This window comes from Eleginops maclovinus, chromosome 8, assembly GCF_036324505.1.
Source record: "Eleginops maclovinus isolate JMC-PN-2008 ecotype Puerto Natales chromosome 8, JC_Emac_rtc_rv5, whole genome shotgun sequence".
Lineage (NCBI taxonomy): Eukaryota > Metazoa > Chordata > Actinopteri > Perciformes > Eleginopidae > Eleginops > Eleginops maclovinus.
Genome location: NC_086356.1, coordinates 20,301,646 through 20,319,605, shown reverse-complemented (window position 1 = coordinate 20,319,605; position 17,960 = coordinate 20,301,646). Strand labels below are relative to the sequence as shown.

Sequence of the window (17,960 nt, the reverse complement as noted above, 5' to 3'; positions counted from 1 at the left end):
TTCATATTTAGTTCATAATATTGCTGTTGCAATAAAGTTTGCAATCTTTAAAGTCTCAGTCTCTGCTTGTCTCGCAGTATGTCTTTTTGAAAAAAACACTTTGATCAAATGCTTCTTATAGTTTTGAAAAAATGTTTACTAGGTTCATTTAGTGTTGGGAAACAGCTTATTTACAAAGTAACTCCTATGTGGACTGAATATACTGCAAGAGTGACAAAAATAAATGTATTCCATGGTTTCCATCATTTTCAAGTGGATTCACTTGTTGAATATTGTTCATTGTGGTCTCATTAATGGCAAGATCAATGTCTGGAATGATAACATTATTATTGGTTTGAAGTTCAGGTAATGGTCCTTCTTCATCAATACCATAATGGGTGTCAACATCAATAATGTCATTTATAACCGGATGGATTCCTACGCTGTTTATGACACCTGTATGCCACAGCTGTAGTGGTGTCTGCCCCCCTTGTGTGGAGAGGCCATGGTTGTTCCACTGGTTGATGAATTCTGTTACTGCCCTTTCAATTCTTGGTAAATAGACATAATGCAGACAAAAAAGATGAAGTTCATTCAATGAATCCAGTATACCCTGTTCCTCCATAAAGTTAAAAATATTTGCAAAGTGTCTTGATACAACTCTATTGAGTTCTGCCCATAGTCTCTCAATCCTTTGGTTGTGTACTGAAACACCTGTAATAACGCTACGACTGTTCAACCCCCTTCTTTCCAACATAAAACGGGCAACATGTATATTTTCCATACCGTGATCACATCTGACCCTTAAAGGCAAACCAAAGTTTTCTACTGCCTCTATAAATAATGACAAGACACTTGAAGCTCTGTTGTTAGATAAGCACCGTAAATATATAATAGTCCGGCTAAAGCCATCGACACAGCCATGAAAGACCATCCGCCACCTAACCAGCTTGTGGTTGCCGTCAAAATGCCTGTTGGGAGATATACACTACATTAAAGAAAGTATGTACTTAAAATGTGCACATCTGAACAGTTTACAAGTCAACTTACCATAATTGGTTGGGGACCTGAACACTGTAGACCCTTCGTCGTATAGCATGACGACGTCTAAATGACCGCCCAATGGGATCAACTTGATGCAGGCTCTGTCTGACCCGCCAACGCTGAACTCTTAGGCCACGTGATCGCAGGCTTCCAATTACATATGCTTCACCTGCATTTGGAGTGTTCTGCAGTATATTTGTCACAATGCTGTCCAGATCTTGGTTTGACAATACTGCATATCTTAATGGCTCAACTTCCAGAGTTTGCCTGTGTCTGTATAGGGTTCTTCGACTGATTCCAAAGCATGATGCAATTCCCTGCCATGTCATACCAATGGACACACAATGAGAAATCTGTTCAGCAGTTATGCTGTATTGGGGTCGACCTGGATGGCCAGTCAAGGTTGTTGGGGGTATTAGATTGTTTGTCACATCAGTGGATCTCCGTCTGGCCTCATGTTCATGCAGCAAGTTGCGAAAGCATCTATATAATGATCCTAGTAGCTCACTGACATCCCTATTATCATGACCATACCTTAACACAGCAAGAAATGCAGATATAGTTCCTGTGTGGTCATCGAGCACTCGAAAAAGCCTCTCCTGATCCAAATTGTTGGATTCTTCACTTTGCAGTGACTCAATGCATTGCAAAGCACTACTGAAAAAACTTAAAACATCCTCTTCATTACCTCTCACTGCAAAAAATAAAGTTTGGACTTGGAAAATAATGAGGATCAGATGAACATTCATTGTGGTTGAAGTTGACTTCCTTGAAATTTAGCATCCTGCTTCCTTCATGTGACAGGAAGGCCTTCCTTTTTAACTGTAATGCACTCCTAATTCCCTACTGAACTCAACATTTCATATGTGTATGTGAGAGCGTTTCACATGTGAGTGTGAGAGCGTTTCATATGTGTGTGTGAGAGCGTTTCATATGTGTGTGTGAGAGCGTTTCATATGTGTGTGTGAGAGCGTTTCATATGTGTGTGTGAGAGCGTTTCATATGTGTGTGTGAGAGTGTTTCACATGTGAGTGTGAGAGCGTTTCATATGTGTGTGTGAGAGCGTTTCATATGTGTGTGTGAGAGCGTTTCATATGTGTGTGTGAGAGCGTTTCATATGTGTGTGTGAGAGTGTTTCACATGTGAGTGTGAGAGCGTTTCATATGTGTGTGTGAGAGCGTTTCATATGTGTGTGTGAGAGCGTTTCATATGTGTGTGTGAGAGTGTTTCACATGTGAGTGTGAGAGCGTTTCATATGTGTGTGTGAGAGCGTTTCATATGTGTGTGTGAGAGCGTTTCATATGTGAGTGTGAGAGCGTTTCACATGTGTGTGTGAGAGCGTTTCATATGTGTGTGAGAGCGTTTTATATGTGTGTGTGAGAGCGTTTCACATGTGAGTGTGAGAGCATTTCATATGTGTGTGTGAGAGCGTTTCACATGTGTGTGTGAGAGCGTTTCATATGTGTGTGTGAGAGCGTTTCACATGTGTGTGTGAGAGCGTTTCACATGTGTGTGTGAGAGCGTTTCATATGTGTGTGTGAGAGATTTTCACATGTGTTTATGAGAGCTTTTGGTTTCAGTTGTGTGTGTGAGAGTGTTTCATATGTGTGTGTGAGAGTGTTTCACATGTGTGTGTGAGAGCTTTTGGTTTCAGTTGTGTGTGTGAGAGTGTTTCACATGTGTGTGTGAGACCATTTCATATGTGTGTGTGAGAGATTTTCACCTGTGTTTATGAGAGCTTTTGGTTTCAGTTGTGTGTGTGAGAGTGTTTCACATGTGTGTGTGAACGGTATTTCTGAATAATGTCCCTAGGGGCCCCTCATAGTATTTGATTCCGCATTTGGGTTTAAAAACTGGAAAAAGGCGACTGAGAGAGAGGGAGGTTTTGCAGTTCACCTTAAATCTGACAGGCACAACCAAGCAATGGTGGCATGGAGGGATCATCAAAGGGCGGTAAAAACAAATAAAACACTGGAAAATGTCCTTAATGAGCAGCACACTAAACAAGTGAAGGAAAACCGAGAGTACATAAAAACAATAGGTGAGGTGCTGTTGCTTACAGCTAGGCAAAACATAGCACAGAGAGGGCATGCTGAATTTGGAGATTCAAATAACAAAGGTAACTTCAAGGAAATTCTCGATATAGTTGCCAATCATGATGCAGTTGTTAAACATAGGTTGACAAGCATTCATAATGCAAAATATACAAGCTGCACAATTCAGAATGAGGTGCTAGAGTGTTTGGCTGATATGATTAGATCAGAAATCATTGAAGAAGTTAAACACAGTGAAACCTTCAGTGTCATGGCGGATGAGACTAAAGATGTGTCAAAAAAAGAACAGATTTCGTTCATTCTCCGTTATTACTACAATGGAGTCATCAAGGAGAGTTTCCTTCATTTTGAATGTGCAGAGCACAGAGAAGCTTGATGCTGCAGGGCTTACAGAAAAAATAGTCCAGCTTCTGGAACGTCATGGTCTTGACTATAAAAACCATCTCATAGGCCAAGCATACGACGGTGCAGCCGTAATGAGTGGTAAACACTCAGGCGTACAGGCACGCATTAAGGAGAAAGCAAAATATGCCTTTTACATTCACTGCAGTGCACATTGTCTTAACTTAGTGCTAGTGGATGTGGTCAAAACGGTTCCGGAAGCAGCAGAGTTCTTTGCGTTGCTACAGCGTCTCTATGTTTTCACCTCATCATCGTATGTGCACGCTAAATGGCTGGCTGTTCAGAAGGGCATGTATGGAAACACAAGAGAGTTACAGTCATTGAGTGACACTAGATGGGCATGCCGATTTGTAGCCTTGCACAACATAATGGATAGGTTACCTGCAATCAAACAAGTTCTGCAAGAACTAACACAAGAGCACAGAGGAGAGCAATCTTCTGAGGCCCGTGGTCTTCTAGCCCAACTAGACTTGGAGTTTGTGGTACATCTGGTTACGTTCAGGAAATTGTTTGGTGAAACCAAAATCCTATCAGACATGCTCCAGGCACCAGATCTCAATCTTTCCACAGCTGTGGATTTAGTTGAGACTTTAGTACAAACATTGAAAGATTTCAGAGAGGACACATACTTTGAAAAATTGTGGCAGGAAGTATTAAATATTTCCAAGCAATGCGATGCTGCCACACAGAATGCAAAAAGGCAGAGGAAGATAAGTTCCAGACTCAGCCATTGTCATATTCTCAGCACTATTGGTCAGAGGGAGCTAGACAGAGATAAAGAAACTTTCCGAACCTCATTTTTTTATCCTGTCATTGATAGCATGCTGGCTGAATTGAGCAAGCGCTTCTCAAATACCAACTGTGAATTAATGCGTAGTCTCCGATCACTCAATCCCAAGAGTGCTGATTTTTTAAGGGACACAACGTTGTTTGATTTTGGACGGTTGTATGGGGCCAATATTGACGATCTGGGCCATGAGCTCCATCAATTTAAACGATTATTAGAAAGAAAAGTACAGCGTGGTGAGATTGACAAACTGTCAGAAACAGTACAATTGGCACGCTTCATTGAACCATATAAGGAAGTTTTCTTTGAGCTATTCAGACTTTGCAAGATATCTTTAGCACTCCCAGTGAGTTCTGCGTCTTGTGAGCGGAGTTTTTCCACGTTAAAATTAGTGAAGAACTACCTCCGCTCTACCATGTGTGGGGACCGTCTAAGCAATCTGGGGGTTCTCAGTATAGAATCAGCAAGGTCTAAGGGTTTGGACCTTAATGCTTTTGTGGACCGTTTCGCAAGGTGTCACAATCGAAGAATCTTGTTGTTGTAGAGTAGTATTTCTCAACAGGGGCTGTACAGTCCCCCAGGGGGCATTGAGAAGGATACAGTTGAGAAGGATACAGTTGAGAGGGAGTGGTGTTTAGTTGTCATTGGGGGCATTAGTTCATTTTTTTTCCTAAGGGGATGTTGGCCAGCTTAGGATGAGGTCAAGCGGGCATTGGGAGGCTTAGGATGAGGTCCTGGGGGCGTTTGTCCAAAAATGGTTGTGAACCACTGTTGTAGAGTTTCATGCAAGATCATTATGGGATTTCTTTTTATTTTCTATTTTCCCTTTTTTGGTCCTTGTATATATTTTGTCCTACTTTCTTGTTCCTGATTAATGATTGGATTAATAATTAATGATGAATCTAGTATGGGATATTGAAAAATATCTGTAATGTGTGATGATTAAATGTATAATAAAAAGATGTATAAAAGATGAATTTCTTGCCATTATATTTTTCCATAATAACAACTATAATTGGTATAGCTCATTTCAAACAAGACATGCAGCTCATTGTGTTTTAACAGTTAGATTAATATGAAATAGGTAAGTTGATTAACCCATTGATGCCAAATACTGTGTTGCTCATCATTGACCCTAGCACCAGGAGCTGCATGATGTAGCTTTAGGCTCATGAAATTCGATTTTTTTTTTTTTTTAATGAAGAAAGTTGGTATGTTAGAGCTGAATGAATATGTTCTAATGCAAGATGAGGTTCTCAGCTTTTAATTCAATTAATTACATGCTTTATATGTGCTTCAGATGTGGAAGCAGGTGTTTTGCAGGTATTTTAGCCAACACTGGGTTTAGAAAAAGGCAGATATTTGGCAAAAGTAAGGTCGAAGAATATAAGGTACATGGGCCCCCTCTCAAAACATGTTGGCACCTCTCTGGCCCCCCTGGTAATTTTGGTCTAGAAACGCCACTGTTTGAAGCCCAGTGCTGCCCTTAGAAAAAAACGTTTGACTGGTTGTTAATGGTATCCATTCAAAGGGTTCGAAAAGGGCGCGAATTTCAGAGTGTTCTCAACTTTGGAACAGTGCTTGACGGCGTCCTTGAAAGGGCGTCCGTTAAGCATTCTTCCACCACTTCGGAATGCCCCCATGTAAGGGATAACGGCCGCCGAGGTGTACAGTTCTACAGAAACAATGGACGCAGCGGGGCAAAGAACTCCACGACGCGCAGCGAAGGGGAGTTGCTCCGCTAAGTCAGCCATTGCCAGCATCCAATAGAGCCCTATAATAATAATAATTATTTGCCTACAGTCAGTTGCTTGAGATGAGATACACAAGTGTGGTTTGCATGGGTCCAGACTGGCTTGCTGTTTGGTGTGGATGCAGACCCAAACTCAGGCTTGAAGAAGAAGCAAGTTTGCAGGCATTCTGTACAATCATGAACAATACCCATGTCTGTAACATTTGCTATTCAATTTTGTCTTTCCCCTCACTCAGGCCCAATTAAGAGACATCATAAACACAGCACAAAATCTGGTGGTGATGTTAAATAGCGGTGTATCAGGGAATGTCAGGCCAGTCAGACAGAGAAATACAGGAGAAGCTGCAGCGCAGTCAGTTCCAACAGCGAGACCTCAGCAAGCAGTGCAGCAACATGTAAGGCACAATGGCCCTGGACAGTCAGTGCAACAAGAAATGGCACGGTAGGGTACATGGGTCATTTATTGCACTCCCAATGCTTGCACATTTGGACAAACTAGGCCCCCAATTCTGATTTAAGCAGAAGGCAGAGAAAGAGCTGCAGATGTTTTAAATTTTATTATTTGCCTTAGAATATTTTATGGAGCCACCTTTTTAGGTCTTTCCCAGGATTTTTCCGAAAGGAGGCAAAAGGCAAAAGGCGTTTTGCACCATTTAAGACAAATGAAACAGGGAAGAAGTTGTTGGTGATTTTTGTACTTCTTGAAAAACAATATAAAAAAACTCCAAGCGGAGAAGAGGAAATGTCTCTCATGCTGGCTGGCCTGGGAAAACGTTCGCTGACTATATGTGAAAACATGACCCATTCAGAGGTATGCCACCATTTATCTGCTGCCTTGTGTCATGTCTCAAGAGAAAAACACCCATATTAGAATTCATATTGACACATGATTTAATTAATATTTGCATGATGAAAGACACGGTAGCTTATAAATATAAGTAATTGCAATAAAGCTTTAACTATGCTTTTGTCTCTTAAGTTTTCAGATTTGCTGCTTAGTACATATCCAAGACTGGCAAACATCTGTGGTGGCTGGATGCTGCACAAGTCCACAGGTATGTAGGCGTATACACTGGAGTAATGTTGTTTCCAACTACTCTCTGTATGAGTAGTTGCTGTATATTCAAGTTTGTTTAGTATATATCATTTTTCAATTTTAGGTGGGAGTGGGCGGCGGAGCTTGGTCGTCATACCGCCAGATCTGAATGGATACACTGGCCAACAGCTAAAAGCTGTCAGTGGGAATGGGAAATATACTTTGTACATTTCTCCTTTACAAGAAGAGCTGGATAAAATCCCATTACCACCCGAGGCAAAGGAGTTTCAGGACATGCCCAAAGCCCAGTGCACAATCTGCCAAAAATGTTTTCCACTTCAGATTCTTCCTGTGCACGTCAAGCAATGCAAGACAGAACTGGTAGATTTGTGCTGTTCTGTTGAAGAGGTATGTCAAAGTTAAGTCTTTTAGGTTTTATTTCACAGCTGTTTATATTGAAAAATTAGATGTTATTCTGTATTACGCTCTAAACACTTACGTATTATCATCTTTTTCTCCCCCAGGAAAGCTGCAACGAAGAACATGAATTCCCAGATTTCATGTGCAACCAGACAGACAAGGTGAAATTGTTTGTGCTTTCCTGGTAAGTTAAGATATAAATCTCTGGAATAATGTAAGGCTTTATTCACATGCCTTGTGAATTATATTTTAAGACAGCAGAGTGTCCTGTGTGCAGCAAAGCATTTGAAGTGGACATAATTGAGATCCATGCAGCCAGATGCGGATTACGGTAATATTAATGATTTTTAGTGTAACTTTTTTAATGTTCATTTTACAAATTACATTTAAGGAGATTGCCTTGCAAAATGTTATTTGTATGCAAGTGTTTGTCATGATAATTTAGGACGAGCTGTTTTCTGAGCTGAAGGTCTTTGTTTTGCAGACCTTCAGATAATGATGGCCATGCGTCAAGTGGATCGGTCAGTCAGATCAGTACCTTTCAAAGGTAATATTGTACATTAGGTAATTATGGTGGCAAATTCAGTCAGTCGCGAACTGACCTCTTCAGCAGAGGCATGCAACAGTGGCAACGGCAGAAGAAGACATCTCCCAAATGTAGACTTAAAGTCACATTCTTTGGCGAGGCAGGCATCGATACTGGTGCCCTTAGCAAAGAATTCCTCACAGGTATAAATGTTTGTCTATATTTAATTTCACAATAAGAGAACATTTGTGCACATCAAACTCTTTCAAGGCCAGGTGCAGGATAAAAGATAAACGAGAACAAAAGAGAAAGGAATTATTTAGTTCCAAGAAATTGTATTGGACTGATGTACAGATAATTCTGCTCCTAACACTAGGATGGGTCAAATGCAGAGACCGCATTTCGTTGTCCTAGTACTTGTACTCTGTGCAATGACAATAAAGTTGAATCTTCATCTTCAATTCCTCCTTCCTATTTGTCAAATCAGACACACTTGACACACTGTCAACATGGGTCCTCTGGTGGTGTAGTGAGCTCAAATGCTAAATAAATGGGGGGGGGGAGACAGAGACAGAAGAGACCTTTTGAATCTCCTGTATTTGCTGTTCAACAGAAATGGTGGCAGAGATCGAAAACAGACTCTTTGTTGGAGGGCCAGATAAGAAAGGGAAGAATCCTGTGTATTGTCTCAACAGTTTGGATTCTAACTACTTCAGGTGTGTAGTGAAATCCTTTTTCTTTTAGCGTATTAATTGCAATACTACTTAACCCTGTTTTATGTAATTGTAACTATATTCAGGCAGTTCATATGCTGTGTTGTTTTGTTTTGGTTAGGAGTGCAGGAGAGGTCATGGCAGCTAGCCTGGCACAAGGCGGACCTTGCCCTAACTTAATGCGCGAGTGGTGCTTCAGATATCTCTGCTCCGGTGACTCTGATAGCATACAAGTGTCTGCCAGTGATGTAACAGATTTTGAACTGTCAGAGCTTATTGAGAGGGTAAATACAATTTTATCAAAGTTAGTAATTGCATTAACCTCATTATGATATGGCTTGCTTTACTTTACTTTTTTGGTTTGTTGCCTGTAGAGAACAATGATGCAATGCAACTTAATTTTACTTGTTTCACTTGACACCTACTGTTTTCAGATAAACAGCGCCGGTAATGACAACATCAGTGATTTAGCTGACCATATTGTGACCTGCGGATACACTGGAATCGTGTCTATGGGGAAAAAAGACAGCATGATAAGGTATGTTGGTGACATTTTTATTTTCATTAAGGCAAGGGTCTATTGTACAATAATTTGTGACTTGAATTAGGCTACTTGTTTGGTCATGTCTAAAACATGGATTAAAAGTAACATGGCATTGGTTTCATGCTACAGGTTTAACACTAAAGCATATGTTCCTGATAAAACATCTGTCCATTAGAACTGTTGTACTTCACTCCACCATGAGAGTCATCCCGATGCTAGACCAGCTGAGAAAAGGCCTGCAGCTGTATGACCTACCAAAGGTCATGAAGACCCATCAAGACCTCTGCCTACCACTGTTTGTTCCAGGGGAAGATGATAAGGTATATTCTCATGTTTTTAGACTGCTTTTAAATTGAACATGAATGTCTTCTGCAAGAATTACAAGGTTGATGCAGACTGAAATGCACCTCCTTCTTCTTAAAGGCGGATGCAGCCTTCCTTCTGGAGAGGAGCCGCCCCGTCTTCAGTGAGATGGGTACGGCCAAGCACCAAAAGGAAGTAATGATAATGAACTTTTTCCAGGACTACCTTCAAGAACTTGAGGATTCTGGTATGTTTTAGCCAAGAAAGGGTAACTTGTTCTGCCATCCTGCAGTACATTTTATACAGTGTAGTAGTTAAAGGTTAATTGATTCAAACTATACAACCCATGAGGCGTTTTTGGAAACTTGGTCACAAATGAATAATAGATGAAATGCAATATTGTGACCTTTAGGATAACAGTTTCTTGAAACTAGACATGAAGGGCTTACAGATGCAGTTATATTGACAATAACTGGAGGTGTCTGAACAATTGCCACAACATAATGCCTGTCATCCAGTCACTAAAATGTAGGGCTGTCCCGACTATTCGACGTAATCGATTACGTCGAAGACGTAAATAAGTCGGCGTGTGCAACATACCGTCGTTTACGTGATTTGCACGAGCGGTAGATGTGCTGCAACAGAAGCGGTAACAATGGCTGCACGCCCGAGGGTGCCCGAAGATGATGATCAGCCCAATAAACGGACAAAGACATCTAAAGTGTGGAGATATTTTAAAGAGAAGGCACACGAAGACTTCGTCGTGTGCCGCATTTGCAAGAAGGAGTTGGCGTACCATAGCAGCACCACAACTATGCATGAGCACATGAAGCGGCGACATCCTGGTGTGCTGCTGGAGGATGACAGAAAAAAAGCTGGACAGTCGTAAGTCTAACTAAGTGTTTGTTTCTGTAGTAGATGTATTGAGGAAGTGAATGAGGTTTTTCAGATCGAGACGCGGGGTAAATATTTCATCAAAGAAAGGGAAACGTAATTACGTTTCCCTTTCTTTGATTTCATGCTGCTTTGTATAGCCTGTCGCTATGCTGGCGGCGTGCATAGCAACGACACGGAGATAAAGCAATGATTCGTAATTTGCCCGTTATAGACTGAATATTCAACACCTGAGGGTGACAGTGGTCGGGATGTTTCTAGAAGAGCTTGTATACAAAGTAAAAAAGTAAATTAAGGCAAAAGAAGAGCGCATATTCCTGCCAACAGCGGGAGATGTGTAGTGAGAGGAATGCGCGCCTGATTCAGAGGTCTCATGTCCGTTCTCCTCCCCGGTGCACAGTGCACCTTGCGCTATTCAACACTGTTTGTGCCGACTGCAGGTCTAAATAAATAGTAATACTATTCTAATAATATAATAATACTCATAATTGTGTCGTACATTACGACCTTGGGTCTATATTAGCAACAGAAGGACCAGCTGGGTTTTGGTGCGTCAATAGAATGACGTGGAGAGAGTTGGCTACCCTACCCCAAGGCTACCATAACCGATGATAGCCCTTTTTTTCCACTTTCGTTTCATAACGGCCTCTTTGTGGGCCTATATCAGTAAATGTAGGATAATACTTTATTTGAACTGAAAACAATAGAAATTATATTTATTATAGTCTGTGACTAATTTATAATGTAGGCCTAAGTTTAGGCTATATCAGTAGGCTTTTTTCCCATCCAAAAAAAAAGATGTGGAAGAGGAATGCACACCAGAGAGAGCATCTGTGCTCACTCAAAGCATCCTCAACATGATAATCAAGGACATGAGGCCCATGGCAATTGTGGAGGGTGTTGGATTCAGGGAGATGATAAACACCTTTCACCCAGGTTACCTGTTGCCTTCCAGACGCCACTTCACAGATTTGATGGAGGAAAAGTATAAGGCTACTCTCGACAAAGTCAAAGCTGAAATAAAAAATGCAAACTCAAAAATAACACTCACCACTGATTGCTGGACAAGTGTCGCCACCGAGGCGTACTTGGGTATAACTTGCCATTTTCTGAATGAAAAATTTGAGTTGACCTCATACGTCCTGACCACCATGCCACTGGAGGAGCGCCATGAGGCTGAAAACATTGCTAAGTGGTTAGAGGAATCAGTAGAGAAGATGGGCATCTCATTCAAGGAGGACATCCTGGCCATTGTGCACGACAATGCTGCCAATATTGTTGCTGCTTTGAGGATCCTGCATGATCGGTATGGAGTTGCCTCACACAGATGCGCTGGCCACACCTTGCAGTTGGTGATAGGTCATGCCTTAAAGAAAGATCCACAAATAAATAGGACACTTGGGGCTGCAAGATCACTTGTGGAACACTTTAAGAAGAGTGAGCTGGCCAGCACCAAGTTGAAGACCAAACAGAAGTCTATGGGTGTTGTAGAGAACAAGTTAACCCAGGATGTATCCACCCGTTGGAACAGCTCCTATTATATGGTGAGTCGCCTTCTGGAGCAGCGGTGGCCGGTGGCTGCGGTCTTGTCAGACCCAGACCTCACCAAAAGGGGAAAGCACTACCTCGATTTGAAGACGAGCCAGTGGGCCCTACTGGAAGAACTTCAGCAAGTTCTGAAGCCCTTTGAGGAAGCCACTACCTTCCTAAGTGCAGAGAGTTATGTGACAGTCTCTACACTGCCTCGACTGGTGAAGGGTCTACAGAAATCTACTCAGAACAGATCCTTTGAGTGTGTTCCAATAAACGCGTTTCAGACAGAGGCAGATGAGCAGATAGCTACCAGGTGGACCAGAGAGACCACATTCAGTGAGGATGGTCCAAATGTGTGTGTCCGTGCTACTGCCCTTGACTCCAGGTTTGTGTGGTTTAATTGTTATTGTCTGACATGTATAACATTGTTTATCTGTTGCTATTACTACCTACTGCTTGTTTTTCCATTTCCTTTTTTGTATTTAGTGTATATTATATCATGGAAACTGGATGTTTTAACACATTTTTAATGTTGTATCTTTATTTCTTTTTGTATCTATTAAAGGTACCGCAGGCTTGGTTTCTTATCACCCGATGAGATACAAAAAGTGCAAGCCGAACTTCAGGCTCTTGCACTTGACGCAAGAAGAAGGAAGAAGGAACGGCTTCAAGCAGGTATGGAGCCGGGTGACTCAGACAGTGACCAACCAGGACGAAAGCTGCCCATCCAAGGTAAGAAGTCTCTGCTAGTCTCATTGATGGACTCAGACTCAGACGACAGCAACAATGATGATGACCAGGAAGATGAAGAGGAAATGTTGAGGAAGGAAGTACAAATGTACTTTGGTGAACATAAGAAGGTCAGGAGCCTCAGCCCACTGCAGTGGTGGAGGGATAATGAAGGAAAGTTCCCCAACCTGGCTCAGCTGGCCAGATCATACCTGGCTGTACCCGCAACATCAACGCCATCTGAGCGTCTCTTCTCAGCTGCTGGGAACATTGTTAGTAAAAAAAGAGCAAGCCTGACACCTGACCACGTAGACATGCTCACATTTCTTCATTTTAATGCTTAGAAAGAGCAGTTACATACCCTGTTGGGGAAAAAAAAACTCAAGTTCTGTTTGTAATACAAACTTTGTATTCAGTTTGCACTCATGTGAGTCAGTGTTCTTACTAACTAACATAATTGAAATTTGTGTATAGAGTTATTTATTCTTGTCAATTATTTGATTTGCCTTTTATTTTTATTTGGGCATGCCTCCATTTATTGAAGATTAAACTGCAAAACTTTTAAGTTTGAGAATGAATAAATAAATATTTTTTACTGTTCATAAAAGCGTGTCAAGCCTGTTTGTAATACCCGCCAACCCAAAAAACATTACTTTAAAAAATAATCGTGACTATTCGAAAAAAAAGTTGATAGATTAATCGGGAGAAAAACAATCGTTAGGGACAGCCCTACTAAAATGTATTATTTTTCAATTCAAACTAACATTGTGTTAATTTCTTCATTAAGAACAAGAACAAGAAGGGGGCCCCAGCAACAGCAGTGTTGCTCCCGAAAACTTGAATGTAGGACGTGTCATGCAATGGATGACAGGACAGCGGCACAAGCCTGTTCTGCCCAGCGACAAGAGGGACTTTGTCGTCAATATAAAATTCTGCCATGACTGTGACACGCAACACACGGTTTGCTTTCCCACTGTAAGCGCCTGCAGTCGCACGGTCACTTTCCCCTCAGCTCACCTGGGAACGTACAGTGAGTTCAAAAACATTGTGACGCTAGCCATATGCCACGGGCAAACGTTTGACAGAGTGTAACCTTCCTGTTTCAGTCAACTTTTTAGTTTTTCATGGCTACAAAACCATTGCTATTCTGTTGGTGCATGTTACTCTTCAAAAACTTGACTCGCAAACAAAAAAAAATACTGTGGGCATTCTGAACAAACTTTTTATTCTGTAATGGAAATTTCTTTTTTCCATAAACATGTGTGGGACTCCTGTCTCATATAAAATTGAACAGATATCTTGTCTTTTTTTTTAAACAAGTAGACTGTCTGCACATGTTAATAAATATACCATTCATTCTTTTGCAAAGGTTTTACATCTCAAAAAGTGTAGGGAAGTCACGCACATCACGACTTACGGGTGCTGGCTTCAAAAAGTGAACAAGTATACAAAGTAAGGTAGAGCCGCACACCAACTCCCATAAAGGTATTTTTTATTTTTGTTTTTGCAGTGACGTTTCGAGCTATACGCTCTTCGGAAGAGCGTATAGCTCGAAACGTCACTGCAAAAACAAAAATAAACTAGAAGCACTCAGAGAGCGCAAACCTCCGTCAAGACCATGCGGTCACTGATGCCATAACATCTACACGCCCTAACATCTAGACGCTAATGCGGATCACCACCAAAATTTAATCACTTGTTCCTTTTGTCATTTCCAACAACTCCTCAACATTTCATCAAAATCCGTTCACGACTTTTTGAGTTATCCTGCTGACAAACAGACAAACAAACGTACGCGACCGAAAACATAACCTCCTTGACGGAGGTAAAAATACCTTTATGGGAGTTGGTGTGTGGCTCTACCTTACTTTGTAGGTTTTACAGCTCAGGCATTTCTTGTGCTGCCATTAGACCTTCAATACACTGAACCATTGTTACATAAACGTCTCTGCCAAATGATTCTGATGATGCCAAGGGATTTATCATGGACTGCACAGTATCCATAATATCTGGAGTCAGAGGGCACTAAATTTCATGGACTTGGACTCCATATGGTTCCTCATCCACAGCATCGAACATCTCCCAGTCCGTTCCAAATAGCTCCATGTTCTGGGGGGGGGGGATCTTGTTAATATGATTTTATATGAAACGGCAATTTTTAGCCTCATAGAATAACTGCATGTCATATTTTAAGGTTTTTATATTAACTTTAGCCTCCACATATTCAGGTTCAAAACTTGTCTATTGCACTTTGCCTTTGTACACAGCGCTTCGAGTTTGAGCTTCAACAAACCTGCAAATCTTCATTCAGGTCACAAGGGTTCTGCATGTGACCCATAACCCAGAGCTGGTTCGGGGACAGTCCACCTTCAGACCGTAAAGGATGGTTGTCCCAGCCTTCTGTGAAAGTGTGAAGGGCCTCTGCCAGACGCGGAAGGAACACATACTGTGCACAAAACAGATGTACAGCATCTCCCAAATGCAGCAGACCATCTTCCTCGAGACTGTGAAGAACTTCGTAGTAAAGATGTGTCACACTGGTCCAGACATCTCTCCACAGGCGCTCAATTCTAGATCAGAAACAGGATTTATTCAGCTTAAAAGTAATTTAAATGATCTGACTGAAAATACTATCAAAAATTTCCCATTTTACATCTTACTTTTGATATACTGTAAACTATGTGAATTATTATTGTAACCTCTGATTATGTACACTCCTCCCAGATATGAAGCTCCCTCTTCCAGCACCTTTGACGGTGAACATGGTTTCAGCAATTGAGACATTTTCGACGCCTTCATCGCCCCTGACCCTTGGAAATACATGAGAGAAATGTTAAGCCATATTCATTACAACCAAATCATTCAATCGAATATTACTGAAATGAGTAATTAGGCATGGAAACAATAGCCCAAGTTTATGTAGTTGTTTACCTGGAAGGCCATCCGTAGTTTTCCACTGCCTTCAGAAAAAATGAATGAGCAGTGTTTGAGCGGTTATTTGTAGCTGCTTCCAGGTAGAAAATCTGTACAGAAAGACAGTGTTTGAATATGCAGAGGCAAAATATTAGAATAGAATAGCATGCCTTTGTCACTATACACATGTCCAATGGGAACAATGAATACATGAACACAAATAATAAAGCACTGTCATAAAAGGTGACAAACCTTTCTCGAGTACCCATCTATTCCACCAAATATGACAATGTTGTACCTTGAAAAAAAAAGATAAAATTACAAATGAGCAATCACCCCCCCCAATAAATAAAAAACATGTAGATAAATGTCTTACCGTATCAGCTTATGGTTTGTGTCGACATGGACTAATGACAAAGGCCCCTGCACAAAGTATGTCCTCCTTACTATGCACCCCAGCCGTGTCATCCTTTCCAAAACTCCGGGAGCATCGACTCTGTGCATGGACTCCTTGATGCGATCCCACTGAACTCTATGCCCATCTGCTTGCAGACAGCCTTTGACCATTCTGTATCCAGCAGTTGGGATCCTGCTTTTTATGGACTGCACAGCATCATCCAATTCACTATCTGACAAGATGCTGTATGTGGATACTGTGGACAACCCAAATTCATGCATACGTCGGAAGATTGTGCTTTGGCTGACACCCAACAGATTTGCAATGCACGACACTGGTAAAGGGACATCGATGAGCCGGGACAGAAGCTCCTCAGAAAAAATGAACTTTGGTCGGCCTCGTTCTCCAGCTCTAATAAAAGCACAAGGACTCTCTTGGGAAACAGCTGCGTGGATCTTACTTTGCAGGGATAAAAGACAATCCACAATTTCAGCTGGGATGTGTAGAGTATTGGAGGCAGCCGCCAGAATAAATGCCTCTTGATTAACTACGTATTGGAAATAGTCCAAATTCAAGTGTGGTTGGCTTAACACATCAGATACCCTTGTTTTCAGGCGTTCCAATAATTGGGTAGCCACTGGTCCCTGTAAACAACACAAAATACAAGTTTAATGCATTAAATGCCACTGTTAACTTAGTCGTTTAACATATAGTACTCTATCAATTCCACATAATGTTACATGAGGCTGAACACTCAAAATACTTATTTGCAAAAGTATTTTTAGCAAATGAATATGCCAATCCTTAGCTAGCAAGTTAAAACAACACCTTTCAATTAATATAGGGCTCAATCGCTGACAACATTCTATGGTCTGTTATTTCTGTATAACAGATCGTTGCTTGGGACGTCGCTCTGATCAGACGAGTACAGATGGAAAGAGGAACTGTGCGGGATATTTTCCTTATGGTTCATTTTTACCTTAAATAAACAGCTTCAGAGTAATAGTGCTGGTTTAACAAATGTTTTGTAACTTGTTACAGGTAGAATGGAGCCTCCGACCCGGTGTCCCAGCTCCTATAATCTGTTGTTTATGAAAAAAACGACAATAGACACGCCATGATACGTGTATGATAATCCACCGCTCCATGGTTTGAATTCCCGCCGGCTTCATAGTGAACTAAATGCCCGCCATGGCCGAGGAAAAGAGACCAGAGACCGAACTAACACGATGGACATATTTATAGGCTAAATGACGCATTTTATAAGTCAATTCAAGTCGTATTTGATCAACATTATCTCTCAAATTAATAATTTCATATTTTGCAGGTCAGTGCTAATTGACTAGCACAAGCCAACTTCTAATGCTAGTAATGCTAGCACTAACTAAAAACGACACCGGCATGTTGTTAACTTGTAAGTTCAGAGCTTTACATAATTTAAAATAGTACAATTCTATGAAATAAATATTGGATATAGACGTTATTGACTTTACCTGCTGTGATGCTTCACCTGAGCTGGTAGCTCTATCACCCGGTCCATCCTCATCCATCTTTGCGTTTGAATTGACGCATGCGCGTTTGGGAGAATCATGGTTCGATTACTTTCCCCTGTGACCTAAGTGACGTCATTTCAACACTTTTCGATTCGTACCCACACACTTGAATTCGTGTCCACAGGAAAGATTCGTCGTAGAAATTAGAGTTCGTAGTCGTAGCTTTTAGATTCATACTCGCATAAAAACAATCCTAACCCTAATTTTGGGTACAACAATTTAATTGACATACAAATGTTTAACATTACGAATACGAATGGCTACAATCATACACACATCTTTTTGACAGCGATCTTACTCCATATTTTTACTGTTCGTTTTCCACTGTCTCGTTCATCCATAACAAGCTGAATTTTCCACACTTACTTGGTAAAAATGTC

General features: G+C 41.2%; 2 protein-coding genes across 2 annotated transcripts; one reads left to right on the top strand and one right to left on the bottom strand.

Moving 5' to 3' along the window:
* The first annotated feature begins 6,767 nt into the window (after window positions 1–6,767).
* LOC134868087 (uncharacterized) lies at window positions 6,768–14,008 on the top strand. Its single transcript, XM_063888968.1, has 13 exons — window positions 6,768–6,830; window positions 6,999–7,074; window positions 7,180–7,463; window positions 7,580–7,659; window positions 7,753–7,806; window positions 7,960–8,022; window positions 8,086–8,204; window positions 8,615–8,717; window positions 8,836–8,998; window positions 9,149–9,252; window positions 9,434–9,578; window positions 9,682–9,808; window positions 13,505–14,008. Exons 1-13 carry the CDS (start codon window positions 6,771–6,773, stop codon window positions 13,807–13,809), a joined length of 1,683 nt encoding a protein of 560 aa, XP_063745038.1. The 5' UTR covers window positions 6,768–6,770; the 3' UTR covers window positions 13,810–14,008.
* A 68-nt stretch (window positions 14,009–14,076) lies between these two features.
* LOC134868088 (uncharacterized) lies at window positions 14,077–17,727 on the bottom strand. Its single transcript, XM_063888969.1, has 7 exons — window positions 17,521–17,727; window positions 16,007–16,671; window positions 15,883–15,928; window positions 15,649–15,740; window positions 15,417–15,527; window positions 15,011–15,287; window positions 14,077–14,826 (listed from the first exon to the last, which is right to left on the bottom strand). The coding sequence occupies exons 1-7, from the start codon at window positions 17,575–17,577 to the stop codon at window positions 14,743–14,745; spliced, it is 1,332 nt and encodes a 443-aa protein (XP_063745039.1). The 5' UTR covers window positions 17,578–17,727; the 3' UTR covers window positions 14,077–14,742.
* Window positions 17,728–17,960: the final 233 nt, after the last annotated feature.